Here is a 19693-nt window from a genome sequence, read left to right on the forward strand (position 1 = left end):
ATTATTCTTCTTTAGATCTGATCTTTCCAAATTAATGAGTTTATGTATATGACATAAAGAGAACAACCTCTCCTCATCTGACCATTCAGTTCCTGTTCTCCTTGTTCTTGACAGCGTTGTTCTTTGCTATCATGTACGAGGAATCTGGAAACAGGTGGTCTTTCATATTGAATTTTTCGAATTTAACTAGATTTTGCGTCCACGCTATGCATGGGTATTTTGTTAATAAGAATTATATGCAATTAATTATATTTATTAAGATATAAATTTTATATATTAGTGATTTAATAATAAAGTTAAAATATTATAATATTAATATAATAATTTTTATGTACATTTTGAGGTTTTAACGATTTTTTTTAAATCTATATACAATATGTCAAATTTCAAAAACGTATTATTTGGTCAAACACTTATAAGCTAATATACCCAAATCAACTAAATTTTTTTATAAATTAGTCAAATGGTATTTATTAAACATAATATTGACATGATGATAAAATATTATACATTCACTTCTTTAAATCATGAAGATAATTTTTTTCATCATTTTCATTTTTCTTCCAATTATATATGTATTTTTTAAAAACAATAATAAAATTTAAAATTTAATCTTTTTTCTTCTCTTGTTTAACCGATACAAATTTTTATTTTGTTATATTAATTTAAAAAAAAACTAATAAATAAAATATTTGCTTTGAGATTAATAACAACTTTAAATTTGAAACCAAAATAATATTTGAATTTAAAATAAAGAAAATCATACAAAATTTGTGAATTAAATATATTTTTATCAATTGATTGTGTAAACGTTTAAATAATTTTTCAATGATTATACGTCATTGATTTCAATAAGAATGAATTTTCTTCATCATGTTCATTTTTATTTTTGTTATATCTGTTTTTTCAACTAATAGATTATATTTATTTATTTATTTCAATGATTTTTGTATGATTATATTCAGTTTCATCATATTCAATCTTACTTCTTTTAATTATATTTAAGTAGGCAGTCGATACAATTTAATACATATAAATTTAGAAAAATTAAATAACAAATTGAAATCTTAAAAACTAAAAACTTCTACATTAATCTATTGCAATTCCAAGCAGAATATACAAAATATAATTTTTTCGATCATTTTTGCATAATATATTACATGAGATTATATGGAAATATGTTTTGCATATGTGAAAAAATTAATATAAATTATAATTATTAGTTATTTAAAATTCTACATGAAAAGCCTTAAAATCAAGTAACATGACCTTGTATAAGTAATATATAGTTTTATAGATAATAAATTAAATTTATAATTTAAACAGTAATAATGAAGATTTTAATATCATGTTTTTTTATTATTAGAGATTTTTTATTCTTTAATTTACTTTCTTAATAGAATTATGAAAGTTTTTTAAATTTACAATTTTGATATATACGAATAAAATTTAATTTTTAAATGCTGATGTGGATGCCTTGAAAATAACATAGCTTTAATTTTTATTCATAATAGAATAGTTTTAATTAACAATTTTTTCTATATTGTTTTGTATTAACAATGTAATTTTATAATTTAGATTTTTTTTTTTAATTTTAGTTATTGATGTACACTAATAAAATTGACCTTTTAAATCTTATGTGGATGTCTTTAGAGGCATATAGCTTCTATATTTATTTTTCTATAAACATATTTTTTGTTAACCATATAATTTTAAATTTTGAAATTTTTTCTAATTTTAAATATTGATGTAGACCAATCAAATTAAACTTTTACATCATATGTGGACATTTTTAGAGGCATATAACTTTTATTTTTTTTTAATAATAGATTTATAAATCAAAGCTGGAAGATCCCACACGAGACAAGTGATTATGGTCTCTCCTTGTTTTTAGGCTTACCGAATGTATTCGCATGCTACTTGGTCAGCTAATTGTTATCTTTTTGGTTAATGTTAGGTTGTTAAAACTCCATCAGATGTCATATTATTTCAAAAATCTTCCTCAGATACCTCAATCTTCGGCTTAATGACAAAACTTATTTCTCTATTTTTAGTGCTTCGTTTTTCAAAAGTGTCATGATTTTGGTTTCGCCTCCTTGTTTTTTAGGCTTACCGAATGTATTTAGATGCTTCTTGGCAGCTAATTGTTACCTTTGTGCTTAAAGTTAGGTTGTTAAAACTGTATCAGATGCCATGTTATTTCAAAAATCTTCTTCAAATACCTTAATCTCTTTCGTCTTAATGACCGCACCTCTTTTTCTATTTTCAGTGCTTTGTTTTTTAAAAGTGTCGAGTATCAATCACTTGACATGTTTCTCGGATTGCTTGAAATTTATCATTCTTTTCAAATTCGGTGACCAAACTTATTTTTCGGTATCTTTTTCAATATTAAAGCAGCTTGTAATGGCTTTGTTTATATCTCGTTTTATTATATTCTTTGTAATTTAGCTAATAGTTAAACTTATAGTTTAGTCAAGTTGGTTATTTTACGTTGTAATGACTCATTTTTTTTGTGAAACCTAACTTTATTTTTTTTGTTTTTTGTTTTTAATTTGAAATGGTTGTAAACACAGAAAAAAACTTAAAAATTATTATAGTTATGTGACAAAAATTTGGATACCAATGTAAGAATCTCTAAATATGTGTGTATACATCTAATTTAAATTTAATTTTTTTTAATTTAATATTATTTATTTTTTTTTATTACTAACAAAAATTTTATATATAATTTCTTTATCTTTAATAAATTTTAAAATAATAATGGAATTTGAAAAAAAAAATTAATTTTCAATGTTGAGGTGGACCAATAAAAAATTTATATAGAATTTTTATTCAAAAATAATTAGATATTGTAAACTTTCTTAATTTATTTATTTAACAATAATATTAAAAATTTGTAAATTTTTCTTATTTTTGATTGTTGATGTGGACCAATAGAATTGCCCTTTTTAATCCTATGTGGATGTTGATACCCTTAGAAGCATTTAGCTTCAACTTTTATTAGTATATATATAAGATGGATTCGAAATCTGATGCTATATGCTTAGATTATATTGGATCATACAAAACCTAATTTGACTAGAAAAGATTGTACCTATAAAAAAATCATGACGCCATATACAACCGCATAATTAAAAAATATTGAATTTATCTCAAACAATTGAGATAACCAACGGCTATTTCTTCATGTTGGTTTTCTAAATCTTCAAGAGCTACATTCCAAAATTCTGCCTTGGATGTTACAAAAAAAAGAAAAGAAAAAAAATCTGCCTTGGATAGCTCTTTTCACCACTTTTCTTGTTTTCTTTGATTGGACAGTAAGCCTATAGCTTGCGGACTCTAGAAGAGAGCGTGGGAGAATAGCCACATTCATCTTCTGTTTTCACGTGGAGATGCTGCTTTAGTACTGACGTATTTAAAAAAAAAAACAAATGTAAAACAAAAAAGATTTAATACTGATGTAAAACAATAAACAAATGTTTTCTTAAGTACTGATGTTTAAGGGAAAAATTATTTAATTTTCAAGGGACTTCACTTTATTGACTTTCAAATAGTCTATCAAACTTATGCCTTTGACTTTTTGAGTCTTTTGTAATGTCGTTAAAAAAAACTGTGTACAGAGATGGTTATATATGGTCTATCGTAGAAACTGATAAACCAGAGATGTACACGTTATAACTGAGTGGAAGAATGCAACTTTGCTGAGTAGCTACAACATTTTGTTTGATAGTATTAGTCATAAAGCTTGATAGATTTAAACAAATTTGGTTGTAACTAGTGTCTTAACGATTGTTTGTCTAGTTTGCTGCTGCCGGTGCCGGATTCGCCGGATTCCGAGGGATGCTTTGATTTAACGAACAAGGACACATCTCTACGTTGTTGATGTACGAATCATTGTCTTGTTGGTGAAGCCTTTGCCACCTATTATCTCTATTGTTCCATAGGAAACAGACTGTGAATTTGCCGAGTGTTAGAGCGCAGATAACAAACGCAATAAGAAACAGAAGCCAGAAACTGTCTAGGCCAAGCTGCCTAGAGGTAAAAGATGGATTTGGATCTGGATTGGTGACTGGGTCTGGACAACTTTCTTCTTTCTTCTTGAACCATGCCCGCTCAAGCTCCATCCCCTTAGGTGACTCTGCAACTTTTAAGATAGCCCTTGAAACATCAGCTACAAGAGGTGATCCAATTGGAAAAACCTGCAAAAAAAGAAGGGAGTCATGATCTCACCACCATTTAATGCAATTTCTACGTAAGTTTTGTTTTAGAAGCTTACAAAGCCAAATCCATCAACATTTATGGGTTCTTCAACCATTTTATAAGTGTTGCAATATTGTCCTAGAAAGAGTCTCAAGTAAGGTATTTCCAAGAAAGCTGCAGAGACGCCGCCTTTTTCTCCTTTTCTCATAAGTTCATCGCATTGTTCAGCGGTATCAAAGGGCACAAGGCTAGAATGCGAGAAACCTGTTTCTTTAAGCTTTCCAAGGATGAATGATGTTCTCTGATAACCCACTGTTTCTCCTCTCTCAAGCAAGCTTCTCATGCTCGTTATGGTTGGATAAAACTCTTGTGATGTTAGTAGCGACGCCAAACTGGCTGTGTAGCTTTGAGTCAACACGAGGACGATGAAGTACCATGTGATAACCAGGATCCTTGCTCCGAAGCTGTACACTTTTTCTCCTGGGAGCAGCGATTCGAGAGTAAGCGTTAAGCAAAGTGATATATAGAAATATCGTTATATGCTGAGATATGTACAGAGGAGAGATTGAAAGTACTTGGAGCAAAAACCATGGTAGAGAAGGCAAACCAGAAGATGGTACTAGCTTGGTAATTAGCCGGTCCACGAAAATCCGGATTAACCCTATGTTCAAGGACCCAAACAGTAAAGCCAATAAGGAAAAAGAAGCAAAAAGAAGTCACCCAAAGTCTCCATGACAAAAGTTTCTGTTGAGATCGGTTTTCACCCAAGTAGATAAACCATCTTAAAATGGTTAAGTATGGAAGAAAGATAAATGGGAGAGCCGTGGTCACCAAGTGGGAGAGCCGTGCTGGCCAAGTGGGAGAGCCGTTCTCACCATGACAAGTGGAGAGCCGTTCTCACCAAGACAAATGGGAGAGCCGTGCAGATAAGCCAGTGGGGAGAGCCGTGAAAGAAAACAGGTGGACCGAGCCGCATCGAAAGGAATGGGCCGAGCCCCACTTCAACACGTTTGGGCCGAGCCGTGTATCGGTGCGGTGGGCTAGATCATGTCTCCATGGCAAGTGGGCCGAGCCGTGAAGAAGACTAGATGGGCCGAGCCGTAAAGAAGCCTTGAGAGGTGAAGCCCATGGAAAACCCTAGGCAAGATGCAAAAGCGGTCAGCCGCACGAGGCGATAAGGAAATATTCCGAGAATCTCGCCCGAGATTTTCGGCTAGGCAGTTTAGAAAGTTAGTATAAATATATGATGTATGCAATTTATTCCAAAAAACTTTGGCAACCCTAAGCAACAAAGACTAAACACTCTACAACAATAAAAATCGAGTTCAGAACCCTATTGATCTTTCTCCGGTTCCAACAACGTTAACAATCTCAAACACAGATGGTTGCAGTTGCCCTTTGACAAAGCGGAAATCTTCTACTAGTCCTTTGAACCGAGCTCTTGAGAGAGTCTGGAGAAGCTGAGGACCGTATTGAGATAAACCAAGAGGTTCAAGTTCAGATACATTTCTCCCAGCATTCGCATTACTGAAAGTCAAGTTATTTGTTCCAGCTTCTTCAATGGCTATCGCCAGTGCGGTGATAGCATCATAAGCCCATAGTCCATAGACACTCAGATCCATTCGTGGGAATCTCTTCCTCCATCGAGCTCTAAACTTGTCGAGATCTTCGGATTTCTGAATATAAGTCTTAACACCCAATACCCCTTCCATAGCCTCGATTCCCTTCTCATCCATCAAACTTAAATCATCAGTTACTCCATTGGTAAGGATCCAGACATATTCTGGTTTCATCAAGCCAATCTCCTTAGCTTTAATGAAGAATCTTGTGGCAAGAGCAGTGTACATGTGGACAATAAAGACTCTTGTGGGCATGGTCATCATCTTAAGAAGCTCCACAGAGATTTCAGCGTCAGTTGCATTGAGAGCGATAACAGATCTATGAGGTATTCGAACGTTGATCTCTTGTAATGCATCGGTGAGACGAGGCATTATACCTTATCCAAAGGTGTTGTCGATGTAAACTGGAACGGCTTCTCTCCAACCAAACAACTTTATGATAGCTTTTATGGCGTTTACTTGAAAGGAGTCCTCATAGGTAGCACGGAAGAAGTATGGACTACGGAGAGAGGTAAGAAATGGGCTTATCGCAGAGTAGGAAACAAGCGGAACCTGTGATTTTTGGCTAATTTCGATTAAGAAATGAGCTTGCATAGATGTCCATGGCCCCACAATGGCTTTCACTCGCTTGTTCTTTATCAACTCAAGAGCTGTGACAATGTCAAAAACCAAGAAAATGCAGGTTTGAGTATGTGAAGAATTGAATGAGAATCAATCCAGTGCGTAAAGAAGATCGATGATCACAAACAGTAACAGTAATGTATCCAAACTACTTAATATATATATAAAGAGAGAGAGAGGAGGTGAGAAGGTACCTGCAGCTGCGGCACCAACCACGTCGTCTTTGGAATCACCAATGCTGACGACAAGCCTTGTCTGAAATTGGGGACGAGAAGAATAGAAATCGGCGAGAGACAAGTTGATGCAGAGCATTTCGATGTCCGAATGCATTATTCCAACATCTGTTACAACACCAACATTGACTTCGGTTCTTTTGTTGTTTTGTCCTCTGCTTAGTTCCACCGAGAAGAAGAAGCAGAACAAAACGAAGAAGAACACCCTCTTGTTTCTCATTTGGTGTTTCTTTAAAGATGAAGATGTGTTTCAAGTATGAAATAAACCCATTGATCTGTATGCTTATTTATATAGTAAACTTTTGATAAGCTGTTGAAATTATTGCAAATTGTCATCAAGACTAAATCCGAACAAGCATCATCTATATGATAAGTTTCTAGTTTTGTAGGGGACGACTTAGCATTCAATCTTACATAAAAAATATAAACTTTTTGTAACCAAAAATCTAAGCACGTCGTACAGAATTATAATAAACTTAATCTTTTAATTTACTTGTATAAAAAACGGTCTACTTGATTCTCAACGTAACATAAAATACGAAAATCTTATCTTGAATTATATTCAACAATATGACCTGTTCAATAATTTTTTATTCTACGAAAGTCAAATATGAGAGACTTGTGTTAGAAGGAAACTAACACTGGGCAAATTAATCGATTTTTATCATGGTAAAACATAAGTACGAGATAAATAAAACCGTCATTAAAGAAACAAAAAAGTAAAACCTTGTTCATGACTTTGACTTTGATCTCAGAATCAAAACAAAAAAAAAAAACAAAAAATTTGTCTAAAGTTGCAGATTTTACTGATTCACACCAAGCCACTTGGTGAAGTTATCAAACTCGGTGTAGTCACTGTCTGATATCATAGTCTGGTACCACGCTTTTCCTGCTGCTTTAATCTTGGCTGATTCCTCCTGCAAGACACGAGAATCAAGAACAAGTTTAATAACACAAGCCAGATCAGATAAACCACAGATTCTTACCTCATCTAAGTCTAAGAAATACCTAAGAAACCCAATAATAAACCAAAGGAAGATTCAATCATAGAGAGAAATCTAAGAGAAGAGGAGAGAGATAATACCTTTGATATGGGTTTCCTCTTCCTCTCGAGCTTCTCCTTTTTGGACTTAACCCTCTCAGCTTCAGCCAAAAGAGACATCCTTCTCGCAGTCTTGGCATAAGGGTTAAGCTTCAACATCACATTCAAGTTCTTCAAAGGATTCTTCTTCAACACAGCTCTCTTAGCATCCTTCTTAATCGGCCTAACCACACTCTGAACCTCATCAGAATTGATAATCCTAGCAAGGTCAGCATTCACCATCTTCGGACGAGGCAAAACATAACCCTTCTTCATCTCCGATGGCTTCTCAAACGATCCGTAAACCGATTCCAACTTCTCAAAAGCCGATTTAGTCCACACAACGAATCTTCCCAAGTGACCACCAGGAGCCAATTTTAACAAACTCAACCTCTCAACATGACACAAATCAATCCCAGGAATGTTCCTAAACGCTTTCACTAACTTAGCTCCTTCGTTTCCGTAAACAATCAAAGGACCTTTACGAGAAATGTATCTACGATTCCTCATTTTACCTACACCAGATCGAATCCCCATACTATTTTTCGCCTTCTCAGCATCAGGGTAAGCACCGATCTGCTCCAAAACCTTGATCGCACCACTCGTCTTCTCCACAGACTCGATAGAGTCACTAACCACCAAAGGCATCTCAGGAACATTCTCGATCCGATGACCACGAGCCATCACAAGAGCAGGAACAGCAGTCGCGGCAATTGCGGAAACGATCGCGTGTCTCTTCAAATTGACATTGACGCGACGGTGCCAACGACGCCAGATCTTAGTCGGAGCAAACATCCGACCACCGCGACACATGTTTCCGAACGCGGCTTGACCGGCACGGTGAGTTCCGCCTCCGGGAATACGAGGGATACGAGACACGGCACGTCCTGTACCCCACGATTCGGCTGAAGTCTGATGACCGGCTTTCTTCGAGACAGCGTAAGGTTGGCGACTGTTGTTTGAGATCTGAGCGTGGACATGGTTCACGACGTCGGGACGAACCGGAGCTTTCATTACGTCGGGAAGAGGTATAGTTGTGGCTTGATCAGTGCTCATATCACCTTCCAGAGATTGGATGGTAACTAGAGGGCGAACGGCAGCGGCAGCCATTTTCGCTGAGAAAGATGAAATGTTTAACGATTTTTTAGGGTTTTTGCCGGCGAAGAAGAGGACTGTCGCGGCTTAAGCTTTATATATGTGTGATACTGTGAGACGATTAATGTAGGGTTTTCTCAAGGGTGTTTTCGTACTTTTCCCTTAATTTTTTTTTTCAACATCGTTCTCTTCTCTGTGACATTTTGCCATTTTGGTTGGGTTCTACACTTCCAGGTTTGGGTACGGACTCTTCTTCACCATTTTGGTACAAAATTGTAAAAATGTCTAATTTCTTATCGAATTCTTTAGTTGGATTCGATTTCTTCTCTGTTTCCAGTATCTATTGTCACTATCGAGTTCTTGTGCTCTGTGTTTATGCATTCGGAATATGAATTGTTATGTGGTTATCTTCTCTTTCCATGTTTGTTTACAGTATACTAATCCCTAGAAGCTAAAATTTTCTTACATATTTCGGAAATCGCAGCAATAAGCAAACATGGCACCGAAGAAGAAGACATCAAACATGGTTTGGGTACGGACTCTTCCTCCCCTTTGGTACAAAATTAAAATTGTGGAATTGGATTTAAGCTCCTGTTTCAGTAGCAGATTGTTTATCGCGATTAACCTTCTCTGTTCATATTTCCTTAAACCCTTGAAGCTTAAATTTTCTTTCAGGTTAAGAAATCGCAGCAATCATCGAAAATGCCAGAACCTGCGACGGAGAAGAAGATATCATCAATGATGCCAGACTCGTCTCTTCTCCCAGAATATGTACGAACTCTTTTTCTGCCCCTTTGCTACTTCTTAATTTCTGTGCATAACTACAAGTTTGAGTTTGAAAATTTGATTTGATTATCTGTATTCGATGTTTGTTGGCAAATATAGTTTGGTGTATGTATATAAAGAAGCTTTAAATCAATCTAGATGTATCATTACATATAAATTACTTCTCAGGATTGTGTACAAACTCTTTTTTCTCTTAGATTTCTGGGCATAACTACGAGTTTGAGTTCAGAATTTTTGATTTGATCCTCCATTTTCGATGTTTGTTGGCAGATTCTGGTTATTGTATTATGGTGTACATATAAATTACTTCTCAGGATTGCTAACCGGAAAGAAAAAACATTTTCGTTTGACTCTAGATACTGTAAAATCTTCTCCTCAGGTTTCAAAACTGCAGCTTTCTTCCTCTCCATCAGCAAAAACGGCACAACCTGCAACGAAAGAGCACACATTGTCTATCCCCGATTGGTCTCTTCTCCCTGAAGAGCTACTCCACATTATCTCCGAGAAGCTAGAGGACAGTTTCGATGTTATTCATGCTCGGTCTGTTTGCCGCCCATGGCGATCCAGCTTTCCTTTTCCTTCCTGCCTATTACGCACAAGTTATTCTTTTCCCTCGTTTGCCCAGTTCCCTCGCAAAAGAAAAGGCTTGTGCACACTCGAGAAGTTCCCTATGTTCCTCTTTAGAGTCCGATCTCCTGCTGATGCGTTGCCTTCTGAGTTTTTTGTTGGAGGAATAAGTCCAGATAAGTCAGATGATGATGATGATGGTATAGAGCTTCCTTCTCCAATTCAATGCTCAGTGAAAGTGAAGATAGGAGAATCTGATCCGACTTTAATGAACATTCTCGACTGTCAGATTCTCCCTCTAGGCTATCAATACAGAATGATCGGTTGGGATCCTGATTCATTAGCAACAAGTTACAGAGGCGTGGCTTTTCTTCCACTAAACAAGGAGGGAGGAGAAGGAGAATTCGTGGTGCTTATTGGCTATTCGCATGACTTGTATTATTTAAGGAGTAGTGAAATGAGGTGGAGGCGGCTTGAGAAAACCTCAAGAGCTGATTGCAACGATATAGTCACGTTTAGAGGTAAGTTCTACGTAGTCTTTCTTAACGGGGACGTGTTCGTTATCGATCCTTATTCGCTTGAAGCAACTCCCTTGAGGCCCTCTGAGCGTCTGAGCTCGCAAAACTATCTTGTTCCATCTGGTGACGAAGAGCTTTTCCTAGTTGAGAGAATCATCCTTCGTGGTACTGGAGTGTTAGAATTTAGCAAGTTAACATGTAGAGTGAGTAAGCTAGATGTGGAAGCTGGTGAATGGGTCGTGGTCACTGATTTGGGAGACCGTGTGTTGCTGATAGGACAACCGGGAAATTGCTCAGGGAATAGCTCTTGCTCTGCTAAGGAGCTTCCTGATGGTTGTGGTGTGAGTGGGAACTCGATGTTATTCATCAATGAAATATTCAATTCGACTTACTCTTATAAGTATGGAGTAGATACAGGAAATGCTGAAGATGACCTTAGCTTTTGGAGGTCGTCAAAAGAGACTTGTGTGACGATCCTCTGTACATCTCCAATGGTGGCTCTCCGGATAGACCATGAGAAGCCGTAAAATCTTAGTTTTGGATACATGTTGTTGGCTTTGTTTTTATTAGAACAAAGAAAAATTATTTCCTTATGATTTCAAGTAATGATTTTGTGATCTCTGATCTTATGGTGATACTTAGTAGTTGTAAACTATTTCCCACGACCATTGTTGTCTCTAATGAAATGGTTGTTCATGAACTCGAAGTTGTGTCTGGATTTGCTGAAGTACTTCAAATTTTGCGAAAAGGTTTTGAAAGAAGTATGTTTTCTTCCATAATCATATGAAAACTCGAAACTCACTCGATCAACCATAGAGATTCATCAACATAATCACGAGAATCAATAAACATCACAAGGCAAATGACAAATATCATCTGCATGAATAAATTATCTGATTCGTTTCTCAAAAGAAATCGTTTTATTTTCCATAAACGACATCGTTTCCGTTTTTACCGTAAACGACGTCGGTTATGTTTTCTTCTCCATCACCCCCAAATCGAAATTTACTGAACCCTAAATCGTTTTTTCTCCACTCAAGTCTCTCGCTGAAATGGACTTATAGTCGAGTCATTTCTTCTCCGACAACATATCATTCCTTGGTTTCGTCGTCATAGTCTCTACGACAGGTATGTTTCTGTATTGAGATTCTCTCATCATTGAAATCGAAGGTCAGTGGCAGGTGCTTAGAGAAATCTATATTTTCATATCATGGGTGTAATATAATTCAGCAAAATTTTCACTTTATATTTACCTGTGCTTAAATTTGATGATGCAGTGTGAAGGGATTTTCAATTTTTTTTTTTTAATCAGTATTTGTTCTCATCTCTCATGTGTTGTGTGTAATCTCTCAAGTAAGTGGCTTCTTCACTCTCAGACTGAACCAAATGTGTGTTAGGAATTTCTGATCCGAATGTGGAGAAACCAAAAGTCTGAAAGTCAGATTTGTTCTTGGTTTTACCTGAGTGTGTTTGTTGCTCTTTGATATGGAGTAAATCTTGTCTGTTCATGTCTGTTTACAATTTTCCAAACTCTGAAAAATTGTAAATTTATTTCAGATTTCAAGATTGCATTTGTTTCCGACATCATCAGCAAACATGGCAGAACCTTCAACAAAAATGAAGATATCATCCATGAAGCCAGACTGGATTCAGCTCCCTGAAGAGCTACTTTGCATTATCACCAAGAAACTGGATAACTGTTTCGATGTTGTTCATGCTCGATCTGTTTGCAGCTTGTGGCGATCCACATTTCCCTATCCATCTTGCCTACTACGCCCAAGTTACTCTTTTCCCACGTTTGGAAAGTTCCCTTACGTAAGCAAGAAACTGTGCACTCTCGAGAAGGTTCCGTTGTTCCTCTTTAGAGTCCAAACTCCTCTTGTTGCTGATAAGTTCTTACTTGGAGGAGTAGGCCGAGATAAGTCAGAGGATCATATGAATATGATGCTTCCATCTCCTATTCAGTGCTCAGTGAAAGTTGAAATCCCAGGATCTGATCCAACCTTGATGAACATACATGACAGCCAGATCTTTCCTTTAGGCCACCAGTACAGAATGATCGGTTGGTATCCAAACTCTAGGACAACAAAGTATAGAGGCGTGGCTTTTCTTCCACTTAACAAGAACGGAAGTGAATTCGTTGTACTCCTCAACTACACTAATGATTTGTTGATGTTAAGAAGTGATGAAATGAGGTGGATGTGCCTTAAAGAAACCTCAGAGGCTTCATGCGTAGATTTAGTCTCTTTTAGAGGCAGGTTTTATGCAACCTTTCTAAATGGGGACATCTTCGCTTTCGATCCTTACTCGCTGATACGTACTCCCATGATGCCCGTGCCGGATCGGAGGTCATGCCATCATCTTGTTCAGTCTGGCGATGATGAGCTGTTCCTGGTCGGGCGTTTCAATCCGTTTCCTGAATCTGATGTAATAAACTTTAATCGGTTTATTTGTATAGTGAGTAGACTAGATGAAAAGGCTGGTGAATGGGTCGTGGTCAGCGATTTGGGAGACCGTGTGTTTTTTATTGGACAAGTTGGAAATGTCTGCTGCTTGGCTAAGGAGCTTCCTGATGGTTGCGGTTTGAGCAAGAACTCAATTGTGTTCACAGATGAGCCAGGCAATGTAACATACGCCTACAAATATGGAGTGCACACAGAAAACGCAGAAGACGGCACTAATTGTTGGAGATTCTCAAGGGAGAATCGTGTGACAATCCTCAACACATCGTCAATGGTGGCTCTCCGGGTGGAGCGCCAAGCCATAAATGTTACTTTGGATACCTAAGACATCTGTTGGCTTTCATGCAGTTCAGTTCTAGACTTTTATAGCTTAAGACAAATATTTTGTTCTGTCTAGTATTGACTCACCTTGTTTTTGTTGAAACATGTGGATCTTGGAAAATGTTTCGAATCCATTAAAGCCAATGCATTATTTTAGTTTGATATATACCCTGTTATCATACTCTCGCTGACCATCTCACAACAAGACTTCAGTACAAAGTTGTCAAAAATTTCATAAAATGGTTCCTAAGCAAGTTTGTAATTTGAACCTGCAGAACATAACTCAGGCATTTGGAGATATGTATGTTGTATAATCATGATCCTGAAGGCTCCCAAGAATATCCTCCACCAGAAGAAGAACATAATTTCACTAGTAAAAAAAACATCATATAGCTATTGAAAATTTAAATTTGTGACCAAATAAAATTATTAATTTACCGAGTTTATTAATTTATCGAATATTAATTTATAGAGTTTTTACTGTATGCACAAGTACGGTAACTAATCTAGTGTATATATATTAGGAATTAACCTGCACATTGTGCAGAGTAATATGTTTTAAATTGTCTTTAAATTAATTAATTTATTTTTTGTTAAAGTACAATTGGTGGTAAAAATTATTTAACAAAAAATATAAATAAATAAAACAATACATATATATATATAAATATCATATAACCGATATTTACTTATAAATATATTTATCGAATAGGACTTTGAGTTAGTTTTGTTATACGGTTTAATTATTATTAGGTTTTAAATGTAAAATGATATGAAGTTAATATATATATATATATATAATTATATACATATCAAAATAGATTCAAATCAAAATATATATCTATAAAATAAGAAATTAATTGCAAAATTTTTATTAGAGATCAAACTATCATTTTTAATTAATAAAGTCTATAATGTGTGTTAATAATAATTATATATAGGATTGTTAAAGTAGACAAACCCATCTACTTAATTTATTTTTTAATTTACTAAAAGATATTTTCGATCAACCCGTAAAAATACAATTTAAGTTTTAGAAATAAATTTCAATTTTTTTTTATAAAAATAATTGAACTGATTTCAAAAATTATTCTAATTACTTATGAAAACAAAAATGAAAAAGATTTCAAAAGTATAAATAGATTTTTTTCACATATATGGATTGACTACTATTTAAAATAATAAAATATATTTTAATATTTAAATAAATTAAATTAAATTTATTTTTGATTTATATCCATATATATTCAAAATAAATTTGTAAGCTCTATATTTATATATCTCTTACAGAGAAATGTTTAATTGAGCTTTCTATGTTTTTAAAGTTATTTATGTAATGTCTTATAAGTAAAGGTTTATTTATGTAATATCTTATAAATAAATGTTCATTTATGTAAAATATTATGTAATATCTTACAAATAAATTATTTATGTAAATATCTACTCAAATAATAATATAGATATATATATATATATATGTTTATGTTTATATTGTAAGCTAGTATGTTTATATTTATATTTTAAGTTTGATGCGCTTTCATTATTGTTTGTAAACTTTACGAATTACAACAACAAAAACTTCAAAAGAAAATAGTAAAAAGAACGGGTCAATAACTTTTACATATCAAATTAGTAAAACAGTTTGGAATTTGTGTACCACCAGACCCATTCAAACACACAATTTTCGGCGGCATACTTAAATGAGATGATTCTGTATATATATAAGTATACTTTGTTCTTTCTTTTTAGATTGTTTAAACATCATCAAATCATTTCTATCATCTAGTTAGAATGAAGAAACACTTTCGATTCTCGTTAATCGTTTTAACTATTTTCATAGTTTTCGTGTTAAGTATATATCTATATTTAAAATAGGTTTAACGTATTACAAATAATATTTTTTACGAATATCATGTTATATTTACCTTTTAATATCAAGTCAGATCTATAATGTCAGAATATCAATATTTTTGATACGAATGTAATACTATATTTTACAGTTTAAATCTGTTACTAAAATTGTATGTTAATTATGATTACAGGAGTGGTGGGAAACAAGAAGCAACCACGATGGGATCCCAACACACGATATTGTCAGGAGACTCTTGAGTAAAGAGGAAACTTGTAATATCCAAGAATGTGGCGTGGTGTGTGTGCTGAAGAGGCAGGGGCAGGCTCGTTGCTATGGTGATTCCAAAGCTGGTTACGAGTGTCTTTGTCTGTATCCTTGTTCTAAATAATTACAATAAAACTCAGATCAAATAAATGACAAAGAAATAAAAAGTAGAGTAATATATATATATATATTTTTACTGGGTTTATAGTTTATGATTTGTATTATGCCACCATGAATCCATGATATATACTCGTAGATAGAAATCTGGTAACATTTGTCTTTGAATTTTAAGCATCCACAATGGAAATTCTGGACCCAAATCTAGATGAATCTTTAAGACTTGTGCAGCGCCAGTCCATGCCTATCGAAAGCCCTAATCAAAATTAAAAAATGTGCTTTACTTAAACTCTGTTGAATAGTTTTGATCTTCACAAGTGAACAAATTATTGATGGCATAACCCTTAACATACAAATGTCAAGGAAGGAATCAACATACAGTTTTGATTTTTTGGATTAAAATAATTGGATATTCAGAATAATATTTTTTGTTCTTAAATAAAGGTAATCCCACAAATTTTTTTCGGTTTTAGGTGGTTGATTACTCTGCCTCCGCCCTGGATTTGTGAAAAAACTGATTTTTCTTACCATTTTAACTATCTACAATGGCGAACTATGATATCACAATGAAAAGATTTAAACCATATTCCTCAAATCTTTTGATGAATGTTTTAACCATTGGCCTACTATAAGTAGGTGAACGACTTAATATCTGTGTTTGAGTTTGTAGACTAACAAATAATTTAAAAATAAAAAATTAATTGATCATTTCTATTTAATCTTACAATGCGATTTAATATTTTAAAGTGTTGTTTTGTGAAAATTTATATTATTATTTTAATTATTTTAGCCGTTTTTGACAGATTTGAATTGGATTCAAATATTTGTGAGTATTCTAATAAATATTAGTGTACCCGAGTTTGGGTAGTTGATTCTCAAATCTAGATATTATAAAATTTCAAGGTATTTAATCCGTAACTACCACTACAATAAGATTCAAGTTTTTACAAACATCTCATTTATCTTAGTGATATGATCTCTATCCGCTTTTACTAAAAAAGGTTAAGACATTGTTTGGGCACAGAACTATGAGCATTTTGACCTTTGAAGTAACAACCTTAGCTTTATGTGTACTCGTTATTTCTTGATCTCTTACTTAAACTTTCTTCTTCCTTTGTTCCTTGCCCTATTTTGTGTTCATCTCTGTTTCTCGGATAAACATTCTCTAATCTTAATTGATAGGTTTTCTCCTGCTAAAAGTCGACTCCTTTTAAGTCCATCAGACCTAATCCTATTTCTCTATTATATATGTTGACTATGTGAATATTCCCATGTTCCAAGTAGTTTTTGCTTGCTTGAGCTATTTTAAGAACCTCGCTCACATTATCCTTAATATGCTTGTTTAATCCAAAAATGTGATGTGCAGAGTGTGCTGAAGAGGTTGGGGCGCGCTTCTTGCTTTTATGATGGAGAGTGTTCTTGTATTTATTCTTGTCCTAAATAAATTATAATAAAACTCAGATCAAATAAACACTAGGAAATTAAAAGTAAAGTAAGAAATATTTATCTGGGTTTTATAGTCTATGGTTTTTGTATTATATCACCATCATATGAAGTATTTTAATTTTTATACGTAATTTGTTTTTGATTGTTAAAAGAAAAAAAAAAAAGATAGACACGTTTACTTGTTGATTTTCCAAGTGATGGTCACGTTTGGTTTTATATTAGCTAGCACCTGCTAGTTTCTTGGTGATGGAAGTTGTGAAAGTACTACGATTGATTTCTTCTTATTAAAACATTAACCTAAAAGGGTTTTTGTTTTTGACCTTGAGATTTTGATTTTGCTTATTCGAGGAATCAATGGCGGAGGCAGAAATTAAAAAATTATTGATATGGATCATAATAGAAAAATTATATAGTTTTAATAGAAAAAGAAAAAATTTATAATTGATAAACATGTTGTACTCTACGTTCATTCATATTTTGAAATCGTATTCAATATTAGATGGTGGAGATCTTCTTTTCAGAAACTGTTCCATTATGTTTGACTTTTAAATGTTTCGCTTTGTTGAATTTATATTAGATGGTGGAGATTTTGTTTTTCAGAAACTGTTCCATTATATTTGAAATTACGACCTACATGTACACCAAAACAAAAATCTGTATTTTAAATTGCTTAAAATAAACAATCAAACAACTTAGCCACATCTTAAGAGATTTTCAAAAATAAAAGAGAATTTTTATGTGAATTACTTGAAACTTCTCTTTTTGCTTATGGATATGCAGCTTCCTTTTATAAAAAAAAACACTAGTGTGGAACTTCTTTCCAAAATTATATTAGTTTTAAGATAGATCCACAACTTCTAAATTAATATTTTAAAGATGATCTCTTATTTATTGTGTAATTCCTCCTTCTAAATTATACCACTTTGTCTATATGGGATAATTTATAATGCAACATTTCATTTTTTTTTTTCATTTCACCTGGGTCAAGTGACCACCTCCACAAAGGCTGCCTTCACCACTGCGAGGAATTATCTTCATGAGGTTTTTCTTTAACTACAAAAGATGAGGCCACGAAGATACAATCGTGATGAGATGTTGGAGATACATAACTACGAAGGTGTATTTTCCATTGAAGATGACCCTACGACTGGGTATAAACGTCGATAACCATACAGCTTGATGTTGAAGCTGCTTTGACCCGACGGCCGGGTATAACACCATTATTTTGAAGACTTGTCTAATCTTACACGTGTTACCACGTATGAGATTTCTGGGGGTATTGAGTGATCAATGAAATCGACCTAACCGAACAGAGATTGACCGAGATTGACGGAGACTATGAACCGAGATCGAGATTCAGTTATGAAAATATTATAGTTAGGAAAGTTAACATATTTGTGTATATTTCCTTATGCTAATTTGGGAGATTTCCTAATATCTTTATGTAAATAATTTGCGGATATCTTGTATAAATAAACCTATTGGCTAATGAATAAAGTTGTAAAAACCTTTTACTACTATGGTTTCTCCAAATTATATCACAAGTCCCCACAGAACAACATAATCTTTGGTTTTCTCACCAATCCAAAACATAGGGAATCGTATAGCTATAACAACTTGTGACTAGTAATTCAAGACTTATCATCTTTGGTTTGCTTCAATTGTACTGAACAGGAGGTAGGTTGATCCTCTCATGCGAAAATAGATTTAGAATGTAGAGATCGTAGTAAGAAGCTTGCATCAAGAGCCAACTTCCATAGGTGGCCATACAAACACTCTCTGCAAATTCCAAACTCAAAGCTTTCGTTCTGTAAAGTTTTTCTTTTTCCTCAGGATTGAACAACGTGCAATAGCTGTTTTCCTTGTCTTTAGGGAAAAAAGTCAACCAAGGGATCTGATTTTGGGCACGGAATGTCTCGAAGCAGAGTGCCAAGACAAACTGACAGACTTAGCTCGTTTGAAATCAGCAAAGCCGAGATGTTCAAACACCAAATTCACAAGTTCTTGAGGAAGATCCGATCAGGAATTGGACGTATCTTGTCTGAGACACTCATGAGAACTAGGGTTTAGCTTATTCTCCATGGCAAATTGAGAGAAACAGAGGAACTTTGTGTAGTAAAACTCTTGGATTTAATATATAGGTCGTCTATTTTTTTTTCTCTAATAAATTTGGGTTTCTATGGCGCAGTCTTTATAACCCACTAATGATTACCTTTTGTATTTAAGTGTGTCTTACCATTACTGTGATTGCTAAATTCCACACTCATAAACTTATACATAGTTTAGGGAAGGGATTAATAACGATGGACAAGTCTTGTCTTTGAATCAATCAAATATAGAAATGTATTGAAGAAATTAGATTTGTATTGATTTAATCAGAGATGAATACAGGATTTCTCGAAGAGAAAAAGTACAAAAAGATAACTGTAATACTAGGATTTTTCTGAAGGGGAAGTGTCGTTTTCTTTGTATGTTTCGAGCTCTCTTCATACTTCTCTTCGAGATTCGAAC

General features: G+C 34.0%; 4 protein-coding genes and 1 pseudogene across 7 annotated transcripts; 2 read left to right on the forward strand and 3 right to left on the reverse strand.

Annotated features, from left to right (window-relative positions):
• Positions 1-3773: 3773 nt before the first annotated feature.
• Positions 3774-6897, reverse strand: LOC18022332 (glutamate receptor 2.2). Its single transcript, XM_024158190.1, is given in 5 exon segments — positions 3774-4199; positions 4277-4680; positions 4776-4981; positions 5533-6469; positions 6635-6897. Coding segments are annotated over 5 exon segments (2208 nt in total). The 5' UTR covers positions 6894-6897; the 3' UTR covers positions 3774-3797.
• Positions 6898-7301: 404 nt separating this feature from the next.
• Positions 7302-8923, reverse strand: LOC18022333 (60S ribosomal protein L4-1). Its single transcript, XM_006404955.2, has 2 exons — positions 7758-8923; positions 7302-7590 (listed from the first exon to the last, which is right to left on the reverse strand). The coding sequence occupies exons 1-2, from the start codon at positions 8862-8864 to the stop codon at positions 7477-7479; spliced, it is 1221 nt and encodes a 406-aa protein (XP_006405018.1). The 5' UTR covers positions 8865-8923; the 3' UTR covers positions 7302-7476.
• Positions 8924-9057: 134 nt separating this feature from the next.
• LOC18022334 (F-box/kelch-repeat protein At1g64840) lies at positions 9058-11375 on the forward strand. 4 transcript variants are annotated; one of them, XM_024158574.1, is made up of 4 exons: positions 9058-9089; positions 9334-9381; positions 9525-9620; positions 10015-11375. In XM_024158574.1, exons 2-4 carry the CDS (start codon positions 9346-9348, stop codon positions 11245-11247), a joined length of 1365 nt encoding a protein of 454 aa, XP_024014342.1. In that variant the 5' UTR covers positions 9058-9089; positions 9334-9345; the 3' UTR covers positions 11248-11375. The 4 variants fall into 4 exon arrangements, with proteins under 4 accessions (XP_024014342.1, XP_024014344.1, XP_006405019.2 ...); XM_024158576.1 differs by having other exon boundaries at positions 9089-9249; XM_024158575.1 differs by lacking the exon at positions 9058-9089 and adding an exon at positions 9092-9114.
• Positions 11376-11737: 362 nt separating this feature from the next.
• LOC18022335 (F-box/kelch-repeat protein At1g64840) lies at positions 11738-13641 on the forward strand. Its single transcript, XM_006404957.2, has 2 exons — positions 11738-11848; positions 12278-13641. The coding sequence occupies exon 2, from the start codon at positions 12317-12319 to the stop codon at positions 13505-13507; it is 1191 nt and encodes a 396-aa protein (XP_006405020.2). The 5' UTR covers positions 11738-11848; positions 12278-12316; the 3' UTR covers positions 13508-13641.
• Positions 13642-18715: 5074 nt separating this feature from the next.
• On the reverse strand, positions 18716-19264 carry LOC112088036 (annotated as a pseudogene).
• Between the last annotated feature and the right edge of the window lie 429 nt (positions 19265-19693).

This window comes from Eutrema salsugineum, unplaced genomic scaffold (genome assembly GCF_000478725.1).
Source record: "Eutrema salsugineum unplaced genomic scaffold, Eutsalg1_0 scaffold_15, whole genome shotgun sequence".
NCBI classification, from domain to species: Eukaryota; Viridiplantae; Streptophyta; class Magnoliopsida; order Brassicales; family Brassicaceae; genus Eutrema; species Eutrema salsugineum.